Here is a 15,952-nt window from a genome sequence, read left to right on the forward strand (position 1 = left end):
CAAATGTTTGTTGACTAAATTGGAGGTAGTAACAGAGATCGACTCTAAAAAGTTAAGGATTTACTTCCCCATTCATTAAAATTATATCCCTTTCTATACTTTATATAAACACCTATCTGAACAGAGCAATCAACCTATAAGAAATGGTTTAAGCTCTCTGCTCTTTATATTGTTTTATAAAACTAGTAACAATGAAGGATATTAATGTATTTTATAACACCCAAGTTTATATGCAGCCACTTGCTTCTTGAAGAGGTGGCTTTAAATTGTTTCCCCCCTTGGAACATAATTCAGCATTTTACGACAGATTAGTTCCAAATTCTGAAAAACATTTGAATCATTGTGAATCATTCCTCAGACGGTATTTCAGAGCTATAAAAGTGTCAATAGCCAAGGCACTTTGTGCATTACCTCAGGGAATTAATTATTAACCCACATACCCCATGATAACACACTCCATGTACAGAAGGTAGGAGCACAATGTCACAATCACACATATCAGTATCGTAGTCAGAAATCCTGTGAGCACTATCTTCCCTGAAAATCATCTTAGACAGATAAAGTGGGATGACTGTGTGTGTGTGTGTGTGTGTGTGTGTGTGTGTGTATTTTAAATCTCTTTTCAAAGCTGTATTGAAATAGAATTCACTTTGAGGAGCCATCACAGACTTTGTTCACTCTGTTGAATATAAATAAAATCTTGGTTCAGGTTTTTGCAGACTTTGTCACTGTGCATGTGAACCTAGTTTCAGCTGTTGTTGTTGCGCACAGAGTAGGAAAGGAATATGTATCACATTAGCCACTGCACTGAGCATTTTCACAATGTAATGCTGTGACTTAACTGCAGGGAGGGGAGATGGGGAACTATATGGGGCACTAAATCACCTACACCTGGCAGAAGCACTGTTATTTTATGTACTAATAAGAAAGAAAAACACCGCCAATTAAATCATGACACACCATTGATTTTAGGATATGCTTTGATTTCAGAGATGTTAAAATGTGAAAAACAGTACATCTTAGAACTGATAAACTATGGAATTTAAACAGTGCCGGTGATTAAATCTGAATTTCATGTCATAATATCAGCAACAACCCAAATGGAAGCCAAGCACTTTCTGTGGTACCTTTCTATAGAGTTGCTAGATTGAGTTGCCAGGTAACATACAGGAAACCCAGTTAAATTTGAAGTTCATATAAACAATGAACAGTTCTGAGTATAAGTATGTCCTCAATACTGCATGATCTATACTTAAAAAAGAAATTTGGCCCTGTCCAGCTGGCCCAGTGGATAGAGCATCAGCCCTGTGTATGGATGTCTTGGGTTCAATTCCCAGTCAGGTCACATAGAGAAATGATCTCTGCTTCTCTCCCCCTCCTTTTCCTCTTCCCCTCTCATAGCCAGTGGCTTGACTGGTTCCAGCACTGGCCCCAGGCACTGAGGACAGCTGGGTTGATTTGAGCATCAGCCCAGATGGGGGTTGCCGGGTGGATCCTGGTTAGGGCATGAGCAGGAGTCTGTCTCTCTATCTCCCCTCCTCTAACTTAAAAAAGGAAAATTAACTGAGTGTCTCATATGTTTATTGACAAATCTGTCAGCCCCAGGGTAATTTTGACTGCACTGATCTTGGCCACATGCTTTCACTCTAGTACAGTAAACTTTACCTGGGAGAAGCCTCTATTTTTTTTTTTTTTAATTTAATGAGAGGAGTGGAGGCAGAGACAGACTCCCTCATGCACTCCAACTCGGATTCACCCAGCAAGCCCCTGACCAAGTCATGCTCTGCCTATCTGGGCCGCTGCTCCTTAGCTCAGCAACTAAACTCTTCTTAGTGCCTAAGGCAGAGACCATGGAGTCATACTCAGTGCCTGGAGCCAACTCGCTCCAATCCAGCCATGGCTGCTGGAGGAGGAGACAGAGAAGTGAGAAGGGGAGGGGTGGAGAAGCCGATGTGCACTTCTCATGTGTGCCCTGACTAAAATCGAACCTGGGACATCCACATGTATTCTGGGCCGGCATTCTGTCTCTGAGCCAATGGGCCAGAGCTGAGGAGCCTCCATTAATACTGTATTCACTCCTTACAACAACTCTGATAGTTAGGGGTTATTGCAGGTTATTTTGGAGCTATAGGAGCTAAATTTCCTCCTCAGATTTAGATGTCTGATTAAATTAGTTGGTTTGGGTCATAGGTTTTTTTTGTTTTGTTTTGGGTTTTTGCAGGGTAGTAAGGTCAAAGATTCAGATCACTGGGGAACCATGAAGACAGTAAAGGCACTTCTACCTTGGATACAACCTCTGTGGGTTGTCAGTGTTCGCTGTCATTGGGACAGTGTATCATCATCATCATCATCATCATCATCGTCATCATCATAGCAACAGTAGTGAAAGTAGCAGCAGCAAACACTAAACAGAACTGTTATACTTACAGTACTTTTACTTCTCCTTTTTTACAGAGGGGGAAACTGAGGCCCAAAGAATTTAAGGAGCTTGCCATTTTCATTGTTAAAGTTTTGGTCTAATCTCCCCTTCTTAGAGAGCCTGTGCTGGATCACCCACCACTTTTGATTCTAACACTCTCTTTCTTTGTGAAACTAAGTTAACTCTCAAAACCAGAAGCAGATTTAATGGCGAGCGCACTGCGTGCACGCCCTGGGCCGTGACTTCTGAAGGGCCCTGCACAACCCTAGCTTTACACTTTTTTCTAATGTAAGGGGCCCCATGTTTTCTTCTGTGCCTGGAGCCTCAACTGACCTTAATCCACCTCTGCTCAAAAGCCTTTCAAACTAGGTTCATCCCACCCAGCACCCTCTGGTAATGCCCATCTCACTCATAACTAACCATTAGGTGTCTACCCTCCCTACATGGGTGCCCCGTGAGGACAGTAAAGGGATCTATCTGTCTGGCTCAGTGCTTTAGGGACAGGGCGCCCCTCTAGCATTGCAGAGCCAGGGCCTCCCCTAGCATTGCAGGGCCAGGGCCTCCCCCCCAGCATTGCAGGGCCAGGGCCCCCCCTAGCATTGCAAGGCCAGGAACCCCCCCAGCATTGCAGGGCCAGGGCTCCCCTTAGCATTGCAGGGCCAGGGCCTCCCTTAGCATTGCAGGGCCAGGGCCCCCCCCCCAGCATTGCAGGGCCAGGGCCCCCCCCCAGCATTGCAGGGCCAGGGCCTCCCTTAGCATTGCAGGGCCAGGGCCTCCCTTAGCATCGCAGGGCCAGGACACCCCCCCCCCCCCCAGCATTGCAGGGCCAGGCCCCCACCACCAGAAGAACAGCTGGCCTATTGATAAGCGTGCTGCCTCTGCCTGCAGACAGCGAAATTCATAGAAAATGAAGCCGCTCATTAAGACTTGCCCAAGGCAAATTGTGCCTTTCAGAAAGCCAGTATTTGATACCATTACGCCTTATCCCAGTTAGACCAACAATGGCTTTCAGCTACCTTCTTTGGTTTCTTCAGGAAAGCAGAACTGTACTCCAAACCACAGTATGTTTAATTTCAAAGTCACTCAGGTGGCTCTTCGAAGCACAAGTTCTGTCTACCAGGCTCTTTCCTGTATTCCTATGGAGACGGAAACCCCGTTCAGAAGCTCCTGAACTAGATCAATATCCTGGTGTTGCTGGGACAGCCCTGTGGCCCAGACACTCCTCTAACAGGGCACACGTGGAAGGCACGCTGTTTGGAACAGCTTGCCCAGGTTAGCCTCCATTCTGGTGCTGGGGTCATGAGCCATGGGCATAAAGACATTCATTAGTTCTCTGTTTGTATGGGCTCTCTCCCCACACACTCATGTTTTTTTTTTCCAAAATGGACTGCTTCTCAACAGTTAAGTGCATCTTAGACTTGCTTGAGGAACTCGAAAGCCATCCCAAACCCAAGACCGATTAAACGGGAACTGGGGGGGGGGGGGCGGTATCAGCAGCTTCTACAGTTCTTCAAGTGGTTCCTGTGAGCAGCCAGGGTTGAGCATGGCTGTTCTGAAAAGGACACAGACTTGCATCGAGGCAGTTAGGATTGTAACCTCGAAGTTTTAAAAACTATGAACAACAGAGCTTTGCAAATATAACTAGTTTTTGTTTTATTTATTATCTTTTTCCCATCAATAATTTCTAAGCATTGGCATGTTGCCATCTGTAAGGCATATGTCAACAGACAGTCACCTCATCTTCAGAACGGCATTAACGTCTGCAGGCTCTAAATTATTTGGAGTCATCTGACATGCACTGTGTTGATGAGGCCACTTAATGCTTGATTTCTGTGTCTTCCCATAGCAGAACCAGAAGTGAGAAGACCATATTTTCAGAGCTCTGCCTCATTCTTTATCATTCTACTGAAATGTTACAAGATGGATTTGTAATAGATCTAAAGCTGCTATCAAAATGAAAATTAGTTCTTGAATAGAAAAATTGTGGTCCAGTGTGACTCGCCCGTAGCCATTGTGTCATAGCCGCCTCTGCAAGGAAGGAAATGACTTTTTAATGTGGTTTGCTCCCACTAAGGAGAATTAAATCTATGTGGTAAAATGTAAAACCAGCATTCTGGATGCCAGACTCTGAAGGGAAGACATGTAACCCTTATAAACATATCTGCGGCCCAGTCCTATGCTAATGAACCTCATTTAGGCTCAAACTTACCCTGAGTGGAAACAGCCCAGCTGGAGAGCGGGCTATTTTCCCCACTGTCCTGCCTTCCATATCACCGTTTGCTCCAAAGTAATCAGTCAATGTCTCCATCTGCTGCAAGCTGTCAAGATGGGGGGGGGGGGGGCTGTCTTTGGGTTAGATTTAGAGTGAGTTTGACTTGAAATAGCAAATTTCATTGTTTGAGTTGATAGACTTTTTGCTGATTTGGCCAGGTTTTTTTAGACAGCTCTGACTTATGGGTGAGAGTACGTCGCATGGGGGAGCAGAATCTGCAGAACTGAGCGCTCTTTAGTGGCACTATAGTTCCTTTAGGGTGGACTAAGAGGCAAGAATTAATTTTGGGGAACCACCCTGGGGCTTCTGCTGCCTAGCCAGGAGATCTCTGATGGGAATGAACTTCAGGGGACCTTGATTTCTTCCTTGGCAAGACAGAGCTAAATAGTGCCTGTCTGGTGTGTGGGGTACTGTGAGGGTTCCACGCAATAACACACTCCACAGAGCTGCCCTCTGTGTCCTAAATACTGAACACCATCCGTACTAAGTCATTTGCCTCTATCTTCTCAAATGGCTTAACACAAAATACTAACCTGCACATCCTGTGTAGAAGTCAAGCCTTCATCATCTTACAGTGTATAGAGCCTCACAGGGGAATAGCAAGTTTAGTTAATAATATTGAATTGCAATAGGAGATTAAGGGGAAAATTGAGCTCTTCTAATGGAGAGTTCTGAGAACATCCCCTATGACAGAATTGAAATTTTATTCACTCTATATGAAAATCTGAGAATATACAAGATATTTTTAAAAGAAATATAGGTATCTGAAGAAGATTTTAAAATGATTCAGATAAGGCTAATTGTTAATATTTTGGTGGTTCCTAATTGATTTTTTTTTTTACTATTTATTTGCTTGAATCCTCTTTTAATAGATACACTCATTTCTTATTCAGTACTCGAGACAGTTGTATTATTAGCATAAATGTGTTGGGCTCCTTTGGCTCACTATTAGAGAGGCTGAACCCCAGAGAGTGGTTGGCAGACTGCAGGCCAGCTCAGCAGTGGCCGTGGGGGCAGCACACTCGGTGCGACCTGAGGGGTAAGTGAAGTGAAATGGATGGTGATGGCCGAGGCAGAAGATGAGCGAGTTGTGGGGATTATGGCAAAGGGCAGGACACCCCCTCAGTCTGTGACCCCCACTCCCAGCCTCCACACACAAGCAGTAAATGTGCCACAGTGTAGCCTAATATGGTTATTTTACTGCAAACGCTGGAAATGTGTTTGTTTATACATGAAACCACCTCATATTCAGATTTTGGCAACTGATGCCAAAGGCACACACCTCCCAGTCTCTGGTTTGCGAATTCTGTTCAGCCACCCCACAATGCTTGTTCAGGGAATCCCAGGAACCCATTAATGATCCTGCTCTATTTTTTTTTTTTCTCTAAAGCTCCAGAAACATGACAAAGAGGTGGAGGACTCCCCAGCCTTGTGGAGATCCGAGGAAGAAATGGCCACAGAAGCCGCAGCGCTGCGGGCCTACTTCCAGTGAGCAGGTCAGGACTCCTTCGCTGTCACCAGGGGCTGCAGCAAAGGGGCTCCCAGCCCAGGATGGGGATATAGAAAAGCAACATCCTAGGGTGGTGGCGGCAAAAGGCATAAAGCTAGAGTGGAGAAATCAGGATTCTTGAGGCCTTATTCCAACCGGTGAGTCCCCGCTTGCCTGTCTCCAAGCCCCATTCTGCAAAACCGTCCGCCATCTCACATCCTTCCAGCCCGTGCAGGCCACCGTACCTCTCTCCCGTTTTCTCTTCTCTGAGCCTGCTCCTCTCCAATTCAGTTTTCATAAAACAACCTAAGATTGTGTGTAACTCAAATCTGACCATGTAAGAGGTTAAAATCCTGTAAAGGAGTCACATCCTCCATAGGCTCAGGTCCCAAAATTCCCCTGTCAGTCAGCAAGTCGCTGTGGAGCAGCTCACCGCACCCCCAGACCAGGTCAGCCAGCAGCTCACCGCACCCCAGACCAGGTCAGCCAGCAGCTCACCGCACCCCAGACCAGGTCAGCCAGCAGCTCACCGCACCCCCAGACCAGGTCAGCCAGGCCCAGGCCGACTCCTCTTTCACTCGGGGCCTCTGGTCCCCAGCTGCTGACTGGTAAGGTGTCCTTTGTGTTTCTCTTTAGCTCTGGCTGCTAGGAAGCCCAGGCCCCAGGGAAGGTCAAGGTGAGAAGGATGTCTGACTATTGGGAGATCATAGATATCAGATGCTGGGAGAAAGCTGTAACCAACCTTCTTTTTGGAATGTATACACACACCAAATTTTAATACAACTTCGAGGGGTTCATGGAGCTACTGAAATCTAATAAACAGGGTTGCCATGAAAACATTGGATATAACTAGATGAAAAAAATGTTCGTTATTTCACTGGACATCCTGTGTCTTATCTGGCATCCCTGTCACCAAATCTCCTTAGGGATTACAGACTCAGGATAAGGAGTCTCTCTAAATCGTTCCTTTCCCTGAGAACTGTCTTTTTCATCTGGTCTTGTGTTTCCATAAAGCTGCTGAAGTAGATCAGATACTAATCAAAAACACAATTAAGGAAAAAATACTAGCTGCAACTGAAGTATATAAAATTATAGCAACCATATAGCGATCATGATTTTTGGTTAGAAAACACATTCGTTGTATTTCCTTTTTACTTTGAAATGTAAGCTCTTTCCAGTTAGTTTAAAATATGTGCATTTCCTAACCCTTTTCCCCCCTCAACCTCCTTTTTAAGTATTAAAGGCCCAGTATTAACTACCTCTCCTTCATTTTGGTTCAAGTATGTTGTTTTGCTTGGCCTCTTGAATTCCAGAAAGCTTATTTCATTCTCTCATGTCATTGGTTTGTCAGCTCGGCACTCAATTGCCTGAAGGGACAGAGTGGTGATATTTTATTTTTACCCTGTTCACCTTCTCATTTTTCTCTCTTTTTTTTTCTTTTAAGGCTCAAGCTAGTTTACCTAGAAATGTAGGCTGAAGGGCATGACTGCAATCCTCTTTCTATTCCTCTTCTGAAAGCTAGTGTGTCATTTTGGAATGTCCCATCCAAATGGGGTCACCATTCTTCAGACTCGACTTCCTAGGCTGAATTTTTCTTGGTCTGGGTTTCTTATGTAATGGATATTCTCAGGTAGAGGCAAGAAAGCTCTAGGCTCTCCCTGAGGCTTGCTGAATTGTAGGGTTTTGTCTTACAATGTACTTTCTAGACACTGTAAGAGGATTTGAACTTCTCACCCGAGTTTCTGGTATGCTTTGTCCATTTTGCTTCTGTCTTGCCTAGAGGCCTCACATCCCCTCTACCGGAGAACCAGCACACCAGAAAAGTAGCTGCCTTAACTTGTTTACAACGCCTGTGAGTTTTTAAATTAACTAATATGAATTTCTTTTTTTTTAAGGCCTTTTGTTTACAGACCAAACAAATCACCTTCAGTTTTCCAGGCAGTGAGGTGTGGGAACTGAGACAGGAAAGTGGGCTGCCCAATAATATACAACTAGGGATTGGGATGAGGGACTTAAACTTAGGGTCCTATGGTTCCTCCAATAGCATCATCATTTCCTGTTGTAAAATGGGACTAAATATACCTCTCCTTACAGACAAAGGGGAATGGAAAAGTCTGTCTAGGAAACCTGCTGACTGACTCAATACACCTGATTCTTTGACAATTGATCCCCTCTCTTTTGAAAATGCATCTATACCCAAATATTTATTTAGTGTTAAAGGGTTCATGGACTTCTGAAATCTGTTAATAAATTGGACTGTTGCACAATATTTGCACATACCTATACTTAAAAAACTGCTGTTTATTGAAATTTGGATGAACTTGACCTCTCTAAGCTTCCTAATTACACTTCTCAATAACCAGTCAGTCTAAGGCAGAGCCAGTTTGAAGACTTGATAGTGCTCACTCTGCGACACTAAACAATTTACAACATGCACACAGGCAGATACGATGGGGCTAAGCCTTGACATTGACAACAATAGTCAATGTTATTGAGATCTTAGGAGACAAAGGTTCTATTATTATCCATCTTACAGGTGATGAGACAACTGAGACTTGGTGATGGAAAGTGTTATTCCAAGTGAAATGATTAGAAAGTGAAGGAGCTCAGGTTTGAACCCAGACAATCCTACTACAAAGGCCATTCTTCTAGTCTTGTACCGCCCGCCTCACTGAAAGAGCTCACTTCAGCCAGCATCTCCTCCCTGTCCCTGGCACCCCCCACATCTTTTCTTTAGTTTGTATACCTGGTCTGCTCCCTGTTTCCTCTGTGATGAATTCCTTCTTCCTCCCCTGCTGAACTTCTTTTCAGTCTTGCTAATGCCATCCTCTCCAGCCCCTGTCTCCTGGCCACATGGCAGCCAGGTAGCAGGAGACAAGATGGGCCTAGTCTGCACCACCTGCCTTTGCTCCCTTGAAGATTGTTCCAGACCCCACTGAGTCTTGCTTACCCTCTTTACTCCAATATTTGACCATGTTCCTAAGTAATAAGATCTTGGGCAAGTACAGTGTTTCCCAAATTTCATTCATTCCAATTCTGTCATTATTTTTCTCATCTTGTGCACCACCTAGGATGTTGTTTACCTTTTACTTGATTTACTTTTTACATTTTAGCTCATTTATCTTTATATTGTCTCAATGAAACACAAGTATTACTATAATTATAAATTAAGCATAAATATAAATATATAAAAAAAGCAATGCTGATAAATTCCAGCTCTGCACAGTGGAGTCCTGTGGCTGCAGGACTGAGGTGCATTCTCGTTTTATTGGCTATCCCTAGCAAGGCATTTAATTTCAAGACTGAACTGAGACTCTCCATTTGGCCTATTTGAAAGGATTAAGAAAAAAAAAAAAAAGAAAGGATTAAGAGCATAACCTACAGAGGGATTCAGTGTAGATCACCTAAAAATATCTTAAATAGGCAAATGATTCCCATCCTTAGAAAACAGCAGTGGAAGCCAGAATTGAAACCTAGAGCAAGCGGATGCCAGCCCTGCTCCAGCCCCTCGGCATTGCTCCTCATTTCTCCCCAGGCACGTGGAGAAGAGAGGCACGTGTGGGAAAGCCAGAGTCAGCTTCCCTAGGGACAAGACCACACTCTGTGCCTGGCTGGAGGACGCCAGGCAGGAAGGCCTGTACCATACCACACCTCCTCGCCTCCCACAGGCACACTTAGTTTCTATGTGATCAGATTTCTTTGCAATGATTCCTTCTCCTGGGAGGCCACGTGTTAAAGGCTTGACCTTAACACTTAATTTGCCACTAGTCTTCCTTAAAAAACAAACATATTGCAAAAAAGAATGTGCAAACCTATATCCAGAGATGCCCTGTATAGGAAAATGGATTATACTAGAAAAAAAGCTGCTCTCTGCTGAACATTTGGTATGGAAATATCTAGCAAACCATTCAGTCAGTAGCAAACCCTGTTCCATATCTTCTCTATGTATAAACCCAGATTAATCCTCTGCAAACAGGACTACCATAGGACCACAAAGATAAACATTTCAGAACTATCAACTGCTTCCTTTTCCTCTTGAAGCCATCAGAGCATCGACATTAGGTTAATTATGTAGACGGATTCTCTTGATCTTCTCACATAACCCTGCAGGGTTCTCTGGACACTCTCTGTATCCTTTGCCCAGCAGAAAATTACTTTAAATTGCATATTCTTAAACAATAGAGGAAAACAGATATTATCTTCACCCCACACAGGTAAAGCCAATTGCTGAATGAAGTTGCAGTTGTCTCACTCTCCACTTGACAGATCCCTGCTGAGGTTGGAATGCATTGCATCCCCATACACTGGGCTGAGTGGGGAGAAGGGTTCTGCCATGGCTCTTTGAGTCTGTGTCCTAAATCACATTAGATGAGAGTGGGTCTGCATTTCATACCTAATCTCATATTTTGCCTAGAGAATAATCATTATTTAGGCACTTAATACTTGGTTTTGCTGCCCCTATACCCATGTTACATTTCTTACTGAATTTTAAGGCAATGATGTACTAGTGAGGGAAGATTTTATCATCATCCTGTCCCCATCCCCACCCCATGTTGAAAGTGAGTGGGGTGCGTTGTTTGTAAAATATGCAAGCAGTGCCCCTAACTCTGAAAAGGTGTCAGAGCAGGGCAGGTTTCCACACTGCTGTGTCAGCAGACTTCATTTGTAATTCATCAGCTCTCCTCTGAGTGTGCCATTATTTTATAGATAATTGGTTGCCGCTCATTTACTCATAACAGAGCCATTATTTCAAAGCAACTGAGTCAGCCCAAAACAACATTATTAATAGTTACAGATACACTGTCAAGGCAAAATTTTGACACTGGCATTTTTGAAAAATCACCATGATTTCAGCCACTGAACCATACGTATCAAAATCATGAACAGCTGAGGTGAACAAGAAAGAACAGGTTTGCTCTGGTCATTGAATCATATCTTTTAAAATCTATTCTAGCAGCCTGGAAAAATCCTCAATCTTCTCAGAGAGGGTCTATTCTCAGCACAGTAGCTTACAATGGGAAAGGCACAGGGAGCAGATTATCGTACTTATGTTGTCTCTGGGGAGGGAAAGAATTAACTTCAGTTCATTGACCAGTTCATCCTAAACCAACCAGGTAATCCCTACATGGGGATATTATCAATACCAATGAATGTGTTTGCTGGCCCTGGCCAGTTTTCCCAGTGGATAGAGCATTGGCCTGGCATATAGATGTGTTCAATCCTTGGTCTTAGCTCACAAGAGAAGCAACCATCTGCTTCTCCTCCACAATCTCCCCCTTCTCTCCCTTTTCCCCTCCTGCAGCCAGTGGCTCAACTGGTTGAGCATGGCCCTAGGCACTGAGAATGGCTCAGTTGGTCCCAGTGCATCAGCCTCAGGTACTAAAAAGAGCTTGCTACTTGAGCATCAGCCCAAGATAGTGGTTGCCAGGCAGATTCTGGCTGGGGTGCATGTGGGAGTCTGTCTATCTCCCCTCCTATCACTTAAGAAGAAAACAAAACAAAAAGTATGCCAGCACTCTTTCACCAATCTCCAAATTGTTAAGATAAAGGTTTTCTTTAGCTTAAAACAGTGGTCCCCAACCTTTTTTGGGCCACGGACTGGTTTAATGTCAGAAAATATTTTCACAGACCAGCCTTTTAGGGTGGGACAGATAAATGTATCACGTGACCAAGACAAGCGTCAAGAATGAGTCTTAGACGGATGTAACAGAGGAAATCTGGTCATTTTTTAAAAAATAAAACATTGTTCAGACTTAAATACATATAAATAAAATGGAAATAATGTAAGTTATTTATTCTTTCTTTGTGGGCTGGTACCAAATGTCCCACTGACCGGTACCGGTTTGCGGCTCGGGGGTTGGGGACCACTGGCTTAAAGTATAAGAGAAGATTCCTTAATGCCAGTGATACTTTAATATATTCAAAGGCTCTTTACCAACAAAAGGACCCATCATCTTAAATACAACAAGAGAAAAGATTTCAGTTTGCTTTTTTCTTCCTCTCCTGTGCACATTTCTACAGTGTTGTGCTGTCCTCTTATTATGTAGACTGTTCTTACAGAACAAAATTTCAGTAGCAAGGAATTACAGGCTCAATTATTTGGATTAGATACATATAAATTAAGTCCCTCTGGCCTAAGTGGGGATTATAAACCTCAAAACTATGGATATTTTAGAAATAATGGAATCTAATGTCCCATTAAATGAATTATTTCATGATAGCCGAAAAGACTAACCATCTGGTTATACACTAAAAAAACCTGCCATTAATAAAAGTTGTATGGGTGTGTGTGTGTCCAAAATGGGTTTTATGTTTAGTTTGATTATTTTAAAAATGTTTCCCCATTCTCTAACTTGTGTCCAATAATTTAGGCAGGAGATTAACAAAGGCCATTGATGGCTAAAGAGTATACAGAACTGTCTGTTGAGATTGAGTCCAGTCCTGTGGTTCATTTTAACACTATGAGTCTTGGAACTACATGATCCATCAGCACAGAATCCTTTTCATACAAGTGTAATCCAAATGCCAAAAATAATTTTAAGAGTTTCAAACTGTACTTGCATCACCATCATCACCTTCTTCTTCGTCCTCATCCCATTACCAGAAATGAATAACTTAACATACATCAATCTGCACTCTCTTATATGACAAAAAACCTTTGAAAAATATCTACCCACTCCCAAGACCTTTTTATCTTTCTGTCCTTGCTTCTCTACACACTGTGTTGTCCTTTCCCATTACTTTTCTGTCTTTGTCTTTGTCTCTGCCAGAAAGGAGGGTGGGGGAAAAAACTATCCTGGAGGTCATGGGAATTGAATGTGAAGAAAGGCTATAAAAATTCACCTTTATAATCTGTAACCTGTCCTTTAATATAGTATTTATACAGTTTTTCCCATCCTGTGCCTAAAATGTCCTTCAGTCCCTCCTGTGTACGTGCTGCATTGATTTGACTTTCCATAGTCATCCAGCAAGTTATCCTGGAGGCACGAGGTCAATCTATTAGGATACGTGAGCAAAAGCAGCTCTAAGTTGTGTTCCTGGTTCTAATAGTTCTCTGGTGATCCAAAAGACACTGCAGTATGTTCAGCTACCTCTAATTTATCATGAAGAGTGAGCAGTGGAGACTGTGAGTGTCTTATCTATCAAACTGAAGTCCAAGAACTGGATGGAAGAGAGGGTAGGAACTAAGAAAAGAATACTTAGAGAATTAAAATATTCCACTGAAGCTGCTCATTTCAATGGTGTTCGTAAAATTAAATGCTAGCCCAATTCTTTGCAATGTACCCTTTCTTCTTCCTCTTTCCCTTCCTTTCTCTGTCATGGGTAAGTGAGACGGGACATGTTCTTTGGACAGGCACTATACCAAGACAAAGAAAAAAAAAAAAAACAGGGCTGAGGAAGTCATCTTGGGAACACATCTTCACTTTACTGTACCCAACTGCTTTAGGCGATGAATGCCTGCCACCCTCTCTGTTCTCCTCAGACCCCAATGAACAGACCTATTTTGGCTCACTATTACCATTTTGAAACCCTATTATAAGACAAATCTTGTTTCCCTACTAGGGCTCTTTAAATAATCTTGAATCAAGAAAAAATAATGTCAAGTGGAGGGTAATGTCCCTGTAAAGCAAATGACTGTCCTGAATTTTACACAGAACTTTCTAGAATGTGCTTTGAAAAGAAAACACTGGTGAAAATTAGGTTACTTGCCAAAAAAGAAATCTACTTTTCAATACTAGTTATAACACCAGGCATATCCACCACCAAATAAAAATATAAAAGACATTCTGAAATCTGCTAATAATTATGTCTGCTACTTTGCTTTTTACTCTCAGTGGAAATGTTTTAAAATAATTTATAGGGCCCCTCCATCAAATTGCCACTAAACTTACTCTCCGAACTTGGACATATCACTCTTTTATACCTCACTTTCCCTATCTCTGAATTACTACAATGAAAAGCATTTTAATTATATCCTAGGGTTATTATAAGGATAACACAAAGCAATGGTTAGGAAATGCATTAGCAAAAGCATCTCTGAAGTTTGATTTTTTTGTATTTAATACTTCTCTGAAAATCCAAAAGACATTTCATGATCTGCTACCTCCAATTTATCATGAATGGTGAGCAATGGAGACCGCAAGTGTTCATTAGCTATGCCAATATGTAGACTTATTATTTTCCTTATAATTTATGTTATATTTTGAAGATGATAAATTATGTAAATGTTCAGTCCATAAGAAATTAGTTTAAACAGCAATGAAAGAATAAAACCTGTAGGGAAGGAGTTTTCAGACTACCAAAGAATAAAAGAGTGATTTCTGCTTCTGTTACTAACAGAACAAATAATATAAGTCAAACTTTCCACTCTGTTCAACTAGAAAAATTGTACAGAGTATAGGAAAAGATTTGTTAAAGATAACAAGGTAGCAAAAAAAAAAAATATATATATATATATATATAGATATATATATATAGATATATATATATATATATATGGTCAAAATTGAGAAGAGGCTAGAAACTCAGAGAGGAGCCCAGTATTTGGGGCTGCTTTTTCCATTGGAGAGGCATATAGAAATAAAACAATAAAAGCTACATTGCTAGTGGTAGAGTGGGGATACAAAGATCTGAAAAAGCAATACCCTTGGAGAAAGAATGAGCCAGATGTAAACCAGACCTGAATACCAGCCCTGGATACCAGCTGCAGCCCAATTACAAATCATCTAGGAAATTGAGCAAGTCTTAGTCCCAGGAACTGAAATAAGGTAATTTCAAATTGCTAATCCCGTTAAGTTTCTGGCAGAAGCAAAGAAAAAACAATCATCTTTGGAAGAAATAATACCATCCAAAATCTTAAATTATTTCTACAATTTTTTTTTCAAACAGAATGCCCCATTCAGGAGTACGTGTATCTACGTATACCACAGCATATGAAGAGACAAGTCAACACAAATAAAAGTAGAATCACAGGGCACCTAAAATTAAAATAAGACATAGTCATTATAATAACTATGTTTATTTTGTTTCTAGATAGAAAAGACAAGATTAAGAAAATTTTCAGCAAAGAGCTGAGGTCTATAAAAAAGATACAGATAATGTGATACAACACTAATAGAAATTCTAGAATTGGTCTAGCCTGTGGTGGTTCAGTGGATAGAACATTGACCTGGAATGCTGAGGTTGTTGGTTCAAAACCCTGGGCTTGGCCCTGGCTTGGCTGGCTCAATGGTTAAGAGTCAGCTCGGTGTGTGGAAGTCCCAGGTTCGATTCTCAGGTCACACAAGAGAAGTGCCCATCTGCTTCTCCATCCCTCCCCCTCTCCTTTATGTCTCTTCCTTCCCCTCCTGCAGCCAAGGCTCCATTGGAGCAAAATTGTCCCGGGCACTAAGGATGGCTCCAGGGCCTCCACCTCAGGTGCTAGAATGGCTCTGGTTGCAATAGAGCAATGAACCAGAAGGGCAGCACATCGCCCCCTTATGGGAATGGTGGGTGGATCCTAGTTGGGCGCATGTGGGAGTCTATCTTTCTGCCTCCCTGTTTCTCACTTCAGAAAAATACAAAAAACAAAACAAAACAAAAAAATCCTGGGCTTACTGGGTCAAGGCACATATAACAGCAATCAATGAACAACTAAAGTTAAGCAACTATGAGCTTCTCATTTTTCCCTCCTCTCCTTTCTCTGTAAAATCAATAAATAAAATATTAAAAATTCTAAAACTGAAAACTAAAGTAATCCAATGAATGAATTAGTAGCATATTTTTATAGCCA

At 42.1% G+C, this 15,952-nt stretch overlaps 1 protein-coding gene across 1 annotated transcript in view; it reads left to right on the plus strand.

Moving 5' to 3' along the window:
* The window catches only part of FHIT (fragile histidine triad diadenosine triphosphatase), a 1,915,768-nt gene that overhangs the window by 1,885,662 nt on the left and 14,154 nt on the right, over positions 1-15,952 (plus strand). The window contains exon 9 of the mRNA XM_066245666.1: positions 6,082-6,187. Within this exon, the coding sequence (XP_066101763.1) occupies positions 6,082-6,183 (102 nt within the window). The 3' untranslated portion in view covers positions 6,184-6,187. The remainder of the gene's footprint in view (positions 1-6,081; positions 6,188-15,952) is intronic.

The sequence above is a fragment of the Saccopteryx bilineata genome, chromosome 10 (genome assembly GCF_036850765.1).
Source record: "Saccopteryx bilineata isolate mSacBil1 chromosome 10, mSacBil1_pri_phased_curated, whole genome shotgun sequence".
Lineage (NCBI taxonomy): Eukaryota > Metazoa > Chordata > Mammalia > Chiroptera > Emballonuridae > Saccopteryx > Saccopteryx bilineata.